Here is a 16,782-nt window from a genome sequence, read left to right as displayed (position 1 = left end):
AAAGAGGATTTTAGATCATAGGACTCAGCTGAAAACTTCAATCTGACTCTGAAGTTAAATACAAACAGAAATGGAGAAAAAAAAATTATGCACACATCTACTTGATGATCTCAGATTACTTTGCATTAGGGCACATGTGATATTTGTTTTTACCCTACACTACACACTATTCCAATTTATTTTTCATTATTTAGTGGTATTTTTGTCCAAAAGTTTTTGTTGTGTTGATAATTTAAAAACTGCTTTCAGTTACTGTGGATATACATTTTAATTGCACATTGTTTAGGCAAATTATATGAAATCAGTTGAAAAACACAAAACTGCCATATCAAACACGAGCAAATTACCTTGGCAAGCACATCCTTTATGTGCAAACACAAAATTTCCTTTTTCTCTTAAGTAATAACTCTGCCTTTTTTACTTTTTAGTTTCCAAATTAGGCAAGCTTATACTGCACCAGAAAACTTCTCCATTGTTTGTTTTCTGTTTTTTTGTTTTTTTTTTTTTTTTGTCCTGAGTAATATTGGTGACAGAATAAATAGAAAAATTCTAGTGTCCAACCAGTCACTATACTGTAATTTAAACTGTTGCTATTGCTCCGAAACAATTTAATGAAGAGGCATAGGAGTTTGGGACACACTGCAAGTAATTTTAAAAGTTCAGTTATATGGCAAATGCCTCAAAAAAACCCTCAAACACTTACTCCTGGTATGCTCACAAAATGTGTTTTGCATGTTAACTTAGTAATTAGAAGAATAATTTATAGTTTATCCTACATGATGTAAAAGGGTCACTATTTTGAAAAACAAGAAAATCGGCTTCACTGACAATCAGTGTTATTTTGTTGTCTCTTAATAACATAAAGAGAGGAAGGAAATCAGAGATCACTGCATATTGCACCTTATAATCCCTATAAAAAAATCACATCAGCATTTATTGGCAGAGAAGACTAGGTGGAGATGGAGCTACTAAGTACATTGATGTGAAAAAAAGAGATGGAAACAAAGTCTGTATAACAGTAGGCAAAGCACTTGCTCTGAAAAGGAAATATATTCTTAAATATTATAATAGCACCTTGAAAATCCATTCAGGAATTGGCTCATAGTTTCTCCTGATACTGTCAAGTGGTAGGTCAGGTCACTGAGACAAAGAAATCACAGTCTAAATGATGGAGTCAGACAAAGAGCACATTTGGTTCAGCAGCATTTTTGTCTGATATGAAAATATCTCAAATGGAAAATGTTATCCATAAATAAGCACCTTCTGCTACAATTCTCTGCTGTCTTTGATATACCTTATAACAATTTTAGGTAGCTATGTAGGGCTAGTACTTTGGAGACCACACAAAGACCCAAGGGCTGCCAAGTACCATTCCTGCCAGTGTAAAAGTCTGCACCATTTACAAATGTAAAATAACACAGCTTATAACGTCCCCTTTTTAATGACTCTGTGTATGGGTATATAACTATGAAACCAGGTCTAAACTCACAGAATTTCCTTCTTTTCCTTTTTGATGCTGCATAGTAGCATGAGAAGAAAGTTAAAAAGTGTCCCTTTTTGTGTTTGCTTGTTTTACATTGTGATCTAGTTGTCATAAACCCTACCATCTGACCAAATTAGTGAAAGAATAGGAAAGAACAGGCTCCAACATCTGGCAAGACATTAACTTGGACTTTCTTCTTGATTGTGTCTGTTTCAAATGCCAGGTGTCTATCCCCTGGGATATAGTTTTACTTTGGCAAAGTAAATCTATTACTAACTCTCTGAAGAATGCCGTCTCTGAATGATGCTGCAGCTAATGGAATACTGATTTACTGCCACAACTGTAAAGGATATTTTTTAACATTGTGTTACACGTCCCATCAATTTAGATCAACCAGACCTACCATATGTGAGAAGTTATCTACATTTTTCTCCAATAAAACTGAAATGATGAAAGCTTTGCTTTCCCTGAGGTATGATCCAGTATTGGTAGCCCCATTGTTTTTTTTTTAGCCCTCATCTTTGTCAGGGCTGGAGCATATTATTCCTGCAATGCTTGCCAGAATTCTATGGCTTACTTGTTGTTTGAGACTCACCATATGTGTCTTTGATCCCTGCCTAGTAGGCACTTTGGCTGCTAGCCAGTTTGGCACTTATGATTATCATCAGTATGAATAGCTCCCTTGCTTCTGATTCTGTCCTTCTTGCTGTCATCAAATCACTCTTTAAACAACTTTCTTATTTTCTTTCAGATGCTTATAAATGATCAACCTATTTTTACCACGCCTTTCTTGGCCAAGATTTTGTGTCACACTGCAGGAAATTCAACAGCTTTATGTTTCCACTCCTAATGATCTGACTTCCAAGTACCTGTGTAACTGCATGGCAACAATAAGGAGTACAGAAATATCTCTTGTGATAGTGTTTGGAGTTACTCTGCATATTATACAAATATGTCTGTTTTCCCCATCTGGTTGGCTTGGTGGCATGACTTCTTTGAGAGATTATTTATTTTAGTCAAAAGCATTCCTTTTAATAAACGTTTTAAAACCTTTGACCAGAACACAGTGTGAGCCAATGACAATGATAAATTCAGAGGAGTATCAGAATGATAAACAGTTTTAAGAGACAAATGGAAAGCCAAAAGCCAGTTGTGCACAATTTCTACTCCCTATCCTGATACAGCACTAAACACATCTGAGCCCTTCCATGTGTTCTAGTAAATTGAAGTTGTTCCAAAATGTCATTGTTGAACAAAAGATACGCAGAATCAAATAAGGAACAGCACAGGGCACATAAAAGTCCAGACCATGAGAGGCCCACATGCTGTTACAGAAAGATCTGCCAGAAGTGTCCATTATTCTTTACCTGACCTTGCAAATCCTTCAGTTAGTAAATATACTGGTACTGTCACAGGACAAGGATATCTGCCTTCATATTAACTCACAAAGTGGGGTGGAGTAAGTTTTGTAGCCTCTGCAAGCAAAGAGTATCAAGATGATACTCTGTGTGTGTGCCTAAAACACAATCCTCTTGGAGCTTCTTTCACTTTGTGCTGTCCAACATGACTCGTGTTCAACAACAAAAATCCATTTTAGCTCTGGAGGTTTTAACACACAGGGACTTTTTCAATAGAAAGATTAATCATACCCTTCTCCCAAGAAACATGCATATTTCAGATGAATGTGTTTTATTTACACGTCTCTTGTTTTTGAAACAACTCCTTGCATTTAGAAGGACCAGTTGAAAAATTCAGTGCAAAATTGGCAAGGGTGGAAAACAAATTCTGGTTGAATGGAGAATCAGAGGTAGAACAGAAAAGAAACAATGAGAAACTGTTGCATGAGAACTCAATTTGGGATTACTTTAGAAGGTCTCTGTTATATTTTCCTTCTCTGCCCAACAGCATTGGGAATTCAGATAAAGATGGTTTTTTTTTCAGAATACGTGGGGGTGCTCTGGGTCTTGAAGCAGATTTGTGATAGTAAACATCTACACTGGATGTAGGCGGGAAGAGGCCACCGAGGTTTTAAGCCCGACAAAAACAAAACAGTAACAGACATAAAAACATTACCATTAGAAGGGATTTAACGTGCAGAAAATAGCAGTTTGATATATAAGCTACCTGCAGAGCATTACAGTGCAGCTGATTTCAGAGGTATTTATAGGAAAGATGATTAAAGGACATAAGAAATTTGACTTTGGAGCTGGAATAACTCAAGAACAGGTGAGGTAGGTAGGAGAAGTACACTTGATTCACAGACATACTCCTAACTTTCTTATGATTGCAGTTATCCTTTTTCCAGCTGGCTATGAAATGTACAGTAAAATGAAAATGAAATTAATAATCTTAATAAAGTGCCTTTCCCTTTACATATACACTTTATCATTGATAAACTTTCACTGCGAGACAAAAAAGAAAGACATGATTTTTTTGCCAGCTTCTCTATATTTTATCTCTAACTATAGAGGCAACAAGACCAAAGCAAGTACCTAGAGCCAGCATTTAAGGAAAGATTTGAGATTGCAGAGATGACCACCAATAATATTTTTAAATTTTTACGCTGGATTTTAAATATCTTATTTCTGAAAAGCCATGATTATCCTTGAAAAACAAAAGCTTCCCAGCCAATCAATCAGCATCCAGCCTTGGTTTACAATGACTATGGAAATACAATTTTTAAATGTACAGAACAAAAAGGATGAAATGCAAAACTGAAAAGGAAAGATGGGGCTTTGAGAGCACCATATCTATCTGTGAACAACTGAAACAGAGACTTGGTGGTAAACCTGATAATCTCTTGCAGAAAATGATTGATGGAAAGGTTAATAAATTTAACTAAATATCCCTGATTCCCTAGAAAATGAATGATCCAGAAACAATTTTTGCTTGAGAGGAGTTTGGAAAGTAGGCTGACACAATGAATGTAAGGGAGCAGACAAAATGTGACTTGCTGCTGCGGAGAGAGCTGTCAAAACTTGAACAGTACTACATCCGTAAAGCTCTAAGTTTTTGCTGTCTAAATGGAAAGCAGAAATGCCAGAGTGTGCACGAAGCCTCGTGTCACCAGGACACGAGCGAGCAGGACCTGGTTTATCTTGCATCGTTCGCACAGCCCAGGGATGCCGTACAGGACATGTAGGCTCGGTCTGGAAGCAGCCCTGTTCCTTCCCCTTGCTCCTCTCTTTCCCCCCTGCTGCCTAAAGCCTTGCCAGGTCAGGCTGGGCCCGGTGTCCCGCGGGCGTGCGGGGGCAGGACGGCTGGCTGTCCTCATGCTCGGCCCTCCCGGTTGCAGGCTGCTGCGGCGCCGGCCGAGGCCGCAGCGAGCGCGGCCACCCACTGCTCGGTTCCTCATCCAGGAAGGCGAAGGGGGCAGGAAGCGAGAAGGGGCAGAAGGCGAGGAGGAGCAGGAGGCGATGGGGGGGGCAGAGGGCGAGGAGAGGCACCGGGCGAGCCCCGGGGCCGGCGGGCGTGAGGCGGCGGCCGCCGCAGCCGCGCGGGAGGGGACGCGGCGGAGCTCGCGCTCCGCCAATCGCGGGGCTGCTCGCGCGCGGGCCGGGAGGCTGCGCCCACCCTGCGGCGGCGGCTGCCGGGCGAGCCATGGGCACGGTGCCGTCCGCGCTGAAGCACTGCCTCAGCTACCAGCACCTCCTCAAGGAGCAGCTGTGGATCGCGGAGCCGCCCGCGGCCGCGCACCCCGCGCAGGTACCGCCCGGCGCGGGTCAAGGGATGGGACGGGGCCGGCCCGACGCGGCGCGGCCGCCACCAAGGGGAGGACGGGGCGCCGCCGCCCCCTCGCCGCCCCCTCGCCGCCTCCTCGCCGCCTCCTCACCGCCCCATCGCCGCCCCCTCACCGCCCCCTCACCGCCCCATCGCCGCCCCCTCACCGCCCCATCGCCCCTCAGGCACGTCACCCGCGCCGTTGCTGCCCCTGCTTGCCCGCAGCGCCCGGCTCTCTCCCCTCTCTCCTCTCTCCCCTCTCCCGCCCTGGCCGGAACAGCGGGGGAGGCGGGAGGCCCTTACCCACAGCCCCGCACCGCTGGGGTGTGTGTCTGATCAGTGTTCCAGCACACGGCCGGTGTTACACCGTGTGCCAGGCAGTGCGAACACAGGTGCGTGGTGCTGGGGCAGCGGTGAGGCAGTGGCAAACCCCCTCAGCAGTGGTCCTCGCCACGCTTGATCGTTCACCGTGTGAAAATGATAAAAGAGCAGGGTGAGACGCATTTATTTGGGCGGGGTCACGGCGCTGCCCTTGCGCCACGCAGCTTGCATTGCTCCCACGCGTTTGCTGTCGAGGGAAGAGTCACTGGAGCCGTAGGGGTGCGGAGGCAGAGCCGGGTGCAGTCACGGAGGGTGAGTGAAGGTGGCTGCTCATCCTCCTGTCTATCAGCTGTGAGCAGATGTGGACCGTGGCTGCAGGGAGTGAAGGTTTGTTGAGGCACCCGGGCAGGCTGCGAAATCAACAGCAAAGGCCATGACCGTCCTATACGTGGCTTTGCAGGGGAAGAAGTGAAGCGAAGTTACCAGCATATCCTCTCTGAACAGTCATTCAGTCCAACTCCAGCTCCAGTAATCAGTCAGTGCTTCGAACCTTTAAAAACATAAGCCAAGCCTAGAACAAAATAGTTCAAACTGTACTTAAATGGATTTTTAATTTACTTTTTTTTAAGAGCAGCTCTTGTTTGTTCCATCTTTCTTCTGTTTTCAGATAGGTGGTGGGATCATCTTCCATTTTTATCTACTCTTTGGAAGTGAAATTTAATTCCTATGTAGCAATGTGTCTTCAGAGGTGGAGAGATGATGAAAAATATTCTGAGTGGTATGAAAACTGGCCGTATTTTAATTTTGTGTCAGATGCTCTGAGCCTCATATCTCAAAGCACATTGTTGTGAGCATAGGGCTTTGTATAGGTAAGCCCCATACAGCCTCCAGCTATCATATTTCCTTGGGAATAGTGTCTATCTAGCATTAAATTTTTGGGGGAAAAAAAATCAACTTTTTTTTTTTAAGTGGATTTTTTTTTTTATGGTAAAGAACTAAAATAGAATTAATGGACTTTTATGTACTCGGCCTGAAGCAAAGCACTATAATTCTGTTCATGTGCCCTTGCTACATTTTGGTGCATCATTTCCTTTCAAAAGATCTGAACATTTTTTAAAAGTTTCCTTCAAAATAACTTGATATGCTACTTGATTGTGTCAGTCTCTCTCCCCCTATCAGATGAAGCATTTGAAAAGTCTTTTGCAACAGGGTGGGCTTGCAGTTAAAAACAATCATTAACATCTTCTAAGAAAAAAAGTTTTATTTATTGTTATGGATCATTTTACTTAATTTTTGCAGTGCTCTTTTATTTTCATTACCATTTTTCTTCAAGGAAAGAAAAATCTTCTCTCCAAGGATACAGAAGGATGGCTTCATCAGTAAACAGCAAACATGAGAATATACAGCAAGCATCTTCCCCATGCACATTGATGTGGGTGTAAGCTGCACAGTAGACTAATTAAATCTAGAATTGGTCATTGTTCATGTTTTTTCACATTTGCTTCTGCATTACCTTGCTGTGATTTTACATCAATCTGTTAAAGTTTCCATATTTCTCACATGGATTCTTAGATAACCCACAAAGGTTTTCTTTATGTAGGAGTACATCCCATACCAATCCCATTCAAGAAAAAAAGTGTTCCTTGTTACATGATATATAACTATACTGGCTCAAGTAATGGTTGTAAAAGGTTTGTTGGTCTTTTTTTTTTATGACCATCATATGCAAGATAGTTATGGCAGCACCACTGCAATGATATTTATGAGAGCACACTAAGGAATAAAATAGGAAAGAGGGTTTAGGTACAAGAACAGTTTCCCAGAAATAACGCTTTTGTGGCTGATAAAAATAAAGAGTTTATTTACTTGCTGAAATATTTTCAGGAGTTCCTCAGGATTTTTCTTTAACCACCAAGTAAAATGTAAATGTTGTTGCCAGGGCTCTTGTAAAAATAAAATCATTCTATTTATTATTCTATTTTGTCTAAAGACCCCAAATATATAATAATTTGGTTATATACTGTGCTGACTAATTTGTAGTCCTGTCCAGGTTGAACCACTTGAAGCTCTACTGGAGGTGAAATAATGGCTTCTAGAGTAAGTGGGTTCTTAGTCTTTGTTTTACCTTCTTTTTTCTGTTTCATTAAGCCACACATTTTTGTGGTATTTTTAGAACAATGTTTGACTTTAAAAGATACACTTGCTTGAGTAGTAAAGTTATTAAAAATGAGAGATGAAAAGTAATAGGTAATTTGGCTAGGGGGCCAAATGGACAGTAAATAGAATTTTCTACTACGTATTTGTAGAAGTTACCAATACCTAATTCAGTCTTATTTAGACTATTCTGTATTGCATCAGCAACACCTGACTGGTCAATGAGACACCACATTGCTGTTGCAGTGTGTTCATCTTTCTCATATTCTTTATTTCTTAATTGCTTGCTTCAGAACGCTTCTGTAATGCTTCATACAAGGAATACAGTTCAGCTTCATTTTCTTAGCATTACCCTAACGTATATGGTTTTTATTAACAGGTCTGATTAACTTAATATTAAAAGTCTGGTTTATTTTTACTAAATAAGAGCTGTAGTCACATAAGATTTTGTTAAAGACATGGATTTATATCAGAACTGTAAAATGTGCTGGCATCTATGGAGAAAAAAGGTGGCCATAGGTATTGCAGTATTGGGAAGATTTCTGCAGAGATCAAGGTCATTACTGGTGGTGACTCACAGGATTTGACCAGAGTATGTAATGTTCTTTGTGGTCTGCTTTGTGAAATGCTCAGGCTGAGCAGCAGGGAAGGTGTTTATCTGCTGCTGGTGTCCTCTGGTTTAGCAGGAATCTTCTTGATGGAGAAGAGATGGTCTGAGAGTAATTGACATTTATTGGTCTTATCCTACAGACTTAATGTTATATTTTCATGTAGGCTGGAATGGAGTTTTGATGCATTAGGAATATGCTAAGGACACAGCAGGGAAGGGCTGGATGGCTAAAGAAGTATTAAAGACTGGGATGAAATTTCAGGATATAGAATGATTAGGTGCTTTGAGACCTATAACCCAAACTAGAAACTTTGATTTTATCTTTAGAAGAGATTGAAGAAGAACCTTGGAATCCTCACAAGTCATAGTATGACTATGAGCTGCCAATATAGCTGTTAAAAAAAATCAAGTTAGGTTGTCATATAGAGTAGATCAAGTATTTCCCATCAAACAGGGAGGTGTTAATGCCATTGCAAAGAAACAGTATCTATTCCATTTTAGTCATGTTCAAGAAATTGAATTCCAGCTAGGATAAATTAGGTCTTGCACCACTGGAATTGGAACATGATTTGGGAACATTGATTGGGAAAAGGGACGTGAAATGTAAAATGTCTTGGGTTTGTTTGATATCTAGTGTTAAGACCTGGAGGATGTGTGGGTAGGGTGGGAAGAAGAGGAATTAGCTGTTTAAAGTAAAGGAAGATGTTGTTACCCACAAACACACACATACTCAGTCCGTATAATAAATATAAAGTAGAAATTTAAAAACAAATTTCCCATTGGTGGAATTCTTCAGGAGCTTTGTAATCACAGTAATGAGGATATGATTTAGGTTTACTAAAAGGATTATATGATGTGGTTTCCATAGTAGGGAAAATTATTTGGTTTTTAAGAACTTTTAATGATTATAATAAGGAATAGAGGATAGATATTTAAATGTTTTAAAAGAGACCATTGCATGTCAATGCAAGTACATTGCATGTGTTACAGTACTTTGTTAAGATTAGAGTGTCAACTTTAGCGTGAGTACTCATCTGCTGCTTTAAACTGGGGAATTCTACTCTGCAAGAGGGTAGTGGCTAAATATAGCTAAATTGTAAGCATCTTTTTCTTAAACTGTTGCATTTATGTACTACTGGCTAGGTGTACTAAGGGGTATATATATAGTAAAATAAGAATATATTAGGAGTCAGTTTGGTGAGGGCTACCTACACTTAAAACAAATGAAGCAAAAATAAGGCAAAAATAAGACTCTAGTCTTTTATTTTGCTGGATGTAGCTGTGACTCTAGAAATGTTATCTGTCTAAATAATGCTAACGTGTGCTATGTTATGTTGTAGGATTTCTGCCACAGACTTAGGCTGTCATATGGAGTTCAATATCCAGAATCATTAACAGTTGTTCAGGATATTACCATTGGAAAGTTTTATAACCGAGGAGGAAAAGAAATGCCAGGTGCTAAATACATAAAACAATGAGCAAAAACTTGGGTCCTCTGATTTAGACAGCTAACTTCTGTTTCAGAGCCTTGATTCCAATGATTTATGTGCTACGTGCCTAAATATCCAGACTGAAAATGCACAGACTAAGATTCCCTCATCTCCTCACTGCATGACACTCTTGGATCTAGAGATGCACACAAGTGTCTTACTTTTTCAGTTTTAATGTGCTAGTTTAGATTTTGTAACAGATTGTCATGTTTTTAACATATGCTAGAAACCTCTCAAATTTATTTTTAAATTAACTCAATAATAACAACAAAACCCACAGTCCATGTGACAATTATATATGTCTTACTCACTTATGTTTGATTCTTGATTAAAATTACAGCATAAGAAATGAGGCATATGGTATTATGCAGCCTGGGAGGAGACAGCAGATCTCTTTTATTTGAGTCTTTTAGGTACACCTCAGAGCAGCTGATTTAAGACATACTGTATTTCATATTCTTTTTATCTCCATGTAATTATATATTCCAGGAATAAATTAACATTTGCAGGCTCTCATCAAATAACTATTTATGCTATTTTCATTTTTTAATTTAATTTATCAAGCTAAGAAGTACTATAAAAAATTGCTCACAACAATATTGCAAGTTTATTAATTTACTGTGACAATTACCATACATCATTTTTATACCCTTTTTTTTTTTTAATCTGATGAAAATTGCATGTAAGTAGAGGAAAAACAAGGTAGTTTTCCTGGACTTTGTGTTGCAGATTTTGTTTCTTAACTCTTTCAATGGATGGCACTATTTAAAGATACTTAATGAAATCTTTATAGAGAAAGTATGTTAATTTCATTGGGCAAAGATCTTTTTTTCCCTCTTCCCTTTGTCCACCATTTTTACCTCATTCTGTATTTTCATCCTGACCTTGTGTTGTCATTTGTATAACCTAAGACCAAATAATGGATTGCTAAGAGTGATCACTGAAGTTCCTGGTTTCCACTCCTACATTCTTCCAGCCCTTCTGTATTCTTCCATATGCAGAGGCCATGTCAATACAGAGCTCATTAAATGGATCTTTTTCTCAGTGAATGCATTACAAGAATGTCCCAAAAATGGGACTTTTTTTTTTGCTTTGTTGCAGATTCCAAGGAACATTTATTTTCTTAGTCTTCATAAGATTTAAGGCATACTAAGTTGTTAAATAGAAATAATGTATTTTTATATATATATTATGTAAATATAATTATTAAATATATATAATAAATAGAATGATTAAGTGGAAGAAATTATAATTTAAATTATAGCAATCTATGGAGTTTGTATCAGCATACTGTTTTTTCTTGTTGAATTTCGAAATGATGAATGATATATGATATATGCTGACACTGAAGGTAATAAATAAAACACCCTCCCACTGAATTGAACTGGAGTGCAATGCTGAGCTCTTTCTAAAATGGTCTTTGAAGTCAAGAGGAGTTTCCCCTTCAGAAGAGCAAGTCACTAGACTCATGCCAACTTTTTCAGTCAGGTATTTTACGTGCTGCAGAGTAAGATCTCAAGAACATTGAAGAGAGTGAGTCTGAAAAGTCTGAGTAGTTGTTTTGTTAGGGGTGCCAAACAGGATGTTAGAAGTTCAGAAGCTGATAAAGGGTAGGTTTGCCCTAAGCTGAGTCACTGACTTTCAGGTTTTTTATACCATTGGCCTGTAAATGGTTTAGTTGTTAGACATCTATGCTATACTGGTATTATTAAGTGAATTTAAAATTTTTATAATGAAGGTGGAAATATTGTAAAGGATTTGCTTTGCAAATTTGGTAATTGAAAAAATGCACAAGAAGTTTTTATTCTGACCCCATATCTGCTTTTTGCTGCAATCCCGTTTATGACTTCTATGCAGCAAAAACTGTTGCAGTGTAGGTACAGTCCAGAGATAAAGCTGAGTTATCCTTACTTCTCGTCATCCTTGCTTCTTTCACTACATAGATATTTGAGGTGTTTAAAAAAGGTGATGGTTCTCTGAAATTTTAGGAACTGAAGTCTATTGAGAATCTTTAATGTGTCAAGTATGAAAGAAGTTATGTTTAAAGAAACTGTGGAGAGCCTCAGAAAAGTAGTTATTTAGTACTTCAGGCTGTGTTGCATTCTCTTCTATTGTTTATCTCTCTCATTCATTTAACAAAGGTATAATATTTTCTTCTTTTCCCCCAAATGTATACTTAACAAGATAGATGATAATTGTGTGGTATTTTGAACTTACGTGACAGGATGTGCCACCCTAAAAGTTTGCTGGTGCACACGATAATGCAGATGTGGACCTTGACATACAATGTTATGAAGTACTATTCACTCAGTAAGGTTCATCAATTAATTGATCCTCAGAAAATGCTAGAACAGAAAAATAATAATTTTATGTGTGGGAATAAAAATTGCGCTGAATATTGTAGGAAAAGGTTCCGTCTGTCTAATCCATCTATCTTCTGTCACCTAGGAAAACTTATTGGAATTCTGAGAGAAGTTGCTTTCTTGATTGATCAGAAATTTCTGAGATAAGAGTATGATCAAAATCAGACTTTCATACTGTGCTAAATACCTGTAAAACAAATTCAGCATTTTTGCTTTTCTGTGAAAGGGAAATATTACTGCTGTGTTAATGTACGCTTATATAGCCCTTTTGGGGTAGAAATGTCACAGTGGTGCACGCGCTTTAAAATTAAGCAGTGAAGTAGAGATGAAGAATTTTTTCTATTTTGTAATATGCTGATGGGGACATTAAATACAACGAATAATAAGAACTTTATTATATAAGGTATTATTAATGAGACACATATTTTATTATCTGGTCTTTTAATCAGTCACTTCAGAGGAAAACTGCTAATGCATGGTTTACATTTCAGAACACTATTTCCACGGACAGTTTTAAGGGTTGCCTTTCAAACTTAAGTTATTACAGTTAGAAATAATCACCTCATAGCTTTTTTTCCCCTAACTTTTATCACTTAACTGGGTTAGGTATCATGTCAACGGTGAAGATTTTGATTAACATTTGGGACAAAGTTCCAATATTGCAAGACATGAGAAAAATACTGCAGGTGATAAGAAGGAAATTATATTTACTGTTGGAATGTTGTTACAGCCGATATTATTTTTAGATAATTCCCTTGCTAAATGGAGATTTATTTTACAGTTTGGTGTAAATGAATGAAAGTTACTCCAATTGTGGCATTAAATTTGAATTTATTTGGATTAAATATTCTTATGAGAGTCATTCTCAGCAGCTCTTGTGACAAAAGCGCAGATTTATTACATGCAGAAACTGCTAAAAGGTGCATTGGTGAAAAAACTGTGCTGGGTAGACATTTCTTCTTTGTTTGAGTGGGGTTTTTTGTTCACAGATGTTAGCTGTTTTGTATGGGAATAAAGGTGTTAGTTTATGAGTTTCTTGGAAAAAGAAGTTTAAAGGCTTTGAATGGATGGGATGTGTGGACTGAAGCGCCAGAGGACATTGCCGGAATGTTAGGTGAAACCCATAGGGAAATAATTCAACAGCAGCATCTGGAAAGGAACTGTATGTGGCTTTAGGGCTTACTTTTAATGCAAGTAGTTAAGATGAGATTAAATATAGGTGTTAGTATGTGAGAAATGGAGGAACAAGTTAAGTGATGAAGGCGTATCATGTGGAACACTGGGATTAGGGAAATTATTGAACAGAATACGGAGCTGATCACATCTGAATTTTTAAAACCCTGGAAACATAATTTGAATTGAACTATATACTAGCTTCATAGTAAGTAAAGTAGTGTACATGAATATTTTATTGGGGAAAGAGAAGACAGGGTACAGGCCAGTTCATTGGCCTTGGCACGTCACTTTTGCCAGAATGGGATGAATGAAGATGGTGGAAAGTTAAGCTACTAAGCCAGTTGGCTGTTGACTATGCAAAGAGAAATCAACTGGTGACTGAGAATTTTCTCTTGTCTCTCTGCCATTTTTTGATATTTGTAACTTGATTCAATCTCCTAGGCACTCTTGTCTGGTGCCATGTGAGATGCCCTAAGGTAGCTGAGATGGCTTATAGGATTGGCACGTATTGAATAGGATTTACTGGAGACTCGTGCCTTCTGGCTCAATGGCTAGAGGTCAAGTCAGATGCATCCCAAATGCACAAGGATACCTGCACTTAGCCATCTGACCTGTGCCCCTGCTGTTTGCTGCATTGTTGGATAAGCTTTTGGCCATTGCTGACAGTGCTGAGAAGTGGCTTCATTCAGTTGGCCATGTTTCATTTATGATGCCATTTAAGATGCCCTATAATATCCTCCTTTATCTCCAGCTTCCAAAAAGCCACAGGTCCTGTGTCCTGTATGCTGTGTTGAGGGAACCTTAAGACATTTTATGTAAACATATACGTTGACTGCACAGACGTAGGACTCCTATAGACATAATTGTGTAGATACTGAAGGCTTTTTAAAGTGCAGTTGAGTCCTATAATTAAGAACATTTCAGGATATTTTGAGCTTAATGAGTGGTCTGGCTGCATTACCATTTAGTCCATAACTATTATTATCTATTTTCAGTCATTGAAAATATCCCTCTGTTGAGTTTATGTGTCACAGTAAAATAAAGTACAGCAAATATTAGTACAGCAAAAGTATCTACTACTATTAGATATTTTTCCCTTTTTTTTGTCCTTAGTTAATACTGGTCTTATTACGAATTTTACAACTACATAGATTTCTTTCTCCTCAGTTGAGCACTTATTCAGAATATTCAGAATATGAAGGCTTAAAAAAAAGCCACACAAACTTCCTAAATCTGCAAAGTCTGGAAGTGAAAGCAATAAAATTTGAGAAATATAATGATTTGTTTTGCCAAGACAACCCTTAATCTTCTGAAACAGTCTGAAGTGATATATTCCCAATTTGATTTTATCTTTGTCGTAGTTCCTCCAGTACCAGTATTTTTTCTTCTATTTGTTTCACTTCAATGTGTTCAGGTTTCCATGACACATTTCTTAAATTTCATGTAAGGACATTTTTTAATACCTTTAATTATCTTCAACAAAATAGGAAGAAAACAATTTGACACATTTGACTAATTTTATAGTGAAAATGAAAGATTTTTAAAACATCATGAATGGCGTCGTGTTAAAGTTATAATTTCCTTACCATTATTGGGAAATTATTATGGTAACACTTTACAGATGTTATTTTTCCTAAGAAGTTTATAAATCACAAATTCTTCTGAAGGATGAGTTGCCAACAATGATGAAATAAATAGCCATTAAAATACTGTCATTTTAATCAGTATCTTTTGGAAAGAGAGCTATGGAAAACATGGTGGTGGGCCACCTGTACTTAAATTCATTATTTACTGCATCTTTTAGGCCCAGCCTTTGGACACAGGAGATTATGTTGATTGCAATAGTAATGGAGAATAGTTGATTTACTTTCAGCTTTTGATTTTAAGTCTTAAAGATCTATGCATAACTCACTTCTGTTGGCAATGAGTTATTTAGAGAGACTTACCTGATAGGGTGGATGGGCAGTATATTCATTTCCCCCACCCCCCCCCACTGATATCCCAAAGTATTTTAAAGAGCAAATTATTTGCACATGTTGAATTTGTAATGATGATCATGCCTCTGCTTTTTCAATGTGTGTGGAAAAACACCACTCTTTCTCCCTTCTAGAATTCTGTCTTTAGTCTTGCCTGTAAAACACCATACACACCATAATACTATTACCATAAATAATAGTAAAGGAAAGTGTGGGAGGTTTTGGCTCCAGTGTCATCAGTATGCTGTTGATCTCTGTTCTCTGTATCCTTTTCATCCAGCCCAGATGGCAGAGTATAATTGCTTTTCCAGGCTTTGACCAAGATAGGGATATGGATGAAAGTGAGTTGGCTGTAAATCAGCTTGGTTAATGGAGAAATGCTGCTTGTTAGCCAAGGGAAGCATTTTGGGAAATAGAAAAAGGTAATGTATACACCATGTCCTGAAAATACATTTTTAATTTTTGCTGAAGTGACTGGCTGAGTTGGCCTCCTGCTAATAATAGAGGTCTCTAGTACCATTTATTCTTGATTTCATTGTAACACAAGTCTAACTGTGGTTGTCTATGTCTCTGCTACCACCTGATGCTACTAATAGATTCCTCAATCATTATTTTTCAAGTTATCAAAAATTGTCTGTGACTTCAGCACATCTATGTGCTATTTTAGGTTGCATGAACTGTTGGCTGAAATTTGGGTATTCAAATGTCTGCTATTCCATGTACTCTACACAGCAACAAATGTTTTCTAGAAGGTGTCAAGTCATCAGTGATAATTCAGAAAGTTCAGTCTCATCCAGGAGGCCATTATTTGGCAAATGTAGTCTGTCATTTTTGTTGTCAGGTTATGAATGAATTCTTGTAAAATATAGACATGAATATTAAAGAAGGTTTTTTGTTTTCAAAGGTAGTGAACAATCTTTGGGCTTGATTTTATCTTTCTGTTTGTCCTGTAATGCTGCTTCTTTTTTTTTTAAGAGCATCCAACATCATTGCAGAGAATTGGACATGTCTGTTAGACACTCAGACTCCAGTTCCTGAGACTTCCTTCTTTGAAGAGCTGTCAGAACAGCTGTTTTGTTAGTCTACCATATGGCTGTGGAATATGGCAGGCTGTGGACCCACTGGAGCTTGCATTAGGTAAATTTTAAGCCATGACCACAGGAGATGTCTTTGTGACTCTATACTGACATGTAGTAAGTTGTCCTTGGCCTCATAGTTGGAATGTAGCATGGACTCTCATGATTTTGATGATCAATTTAAAATGTGTAATGTGTATAATTCAATGTATATAATTCACATTTCTTCCCTTTGCTTACTAAAGGGAAAAACTTCTAGGGGTCTGTAACTATCTTCACATCAAAATTGCTTCATAGATATTTTCCAGTACACTTTGACTGGCTTTGTTCCTATTGAGTTATAAAAATAACAATGAAATGTCTTAATTAATAATAAATCTTAAATGTTGATCATTATATGCTTGCATTTCCCC

General features: G+C 38.1%; 1 protein-coding gene across 1 annotated transcript in view; it reads left to right on the top strand.

Annotated features, from left to right (window-relative positions):
* Nucleotides 1–5,083: 5,083 nt before the first annotated feature.
* The window catches only part of HMGCLL1 (3-hydroxy-3-methylglutaryl-CoA lyase like 1), a gene marked incomplete at both ends in the record, with an annotated part of 174,807 nt that continues 163,108 nt past the window's right edge, over nt 5,084–16,782 (top strand). The window contains one exon of the mRNA XM_084202550.1: nt 5,084–5,188. Within this exon, the coding sequence (XP_084058676.1) occupies nt 5,084–5,188 (105 nt within the window). The remainder of the gene's footprint in view (nt 5,189–16,782) is intronic.

Source organism: Fringilla coelebs, assembly GCF_963513975.1.
Source record: "Fringilla coelebs genome assembly, chromosome: 3".
NCBI lineage: Eukaryota > Metazoa > Chordata > Aves > Passeriformes > Fringillidae > Fringilla > Fringilla coelebs.
This window is presented reverse-complemented; position numbering and strand designations above follow the sequence as displayed.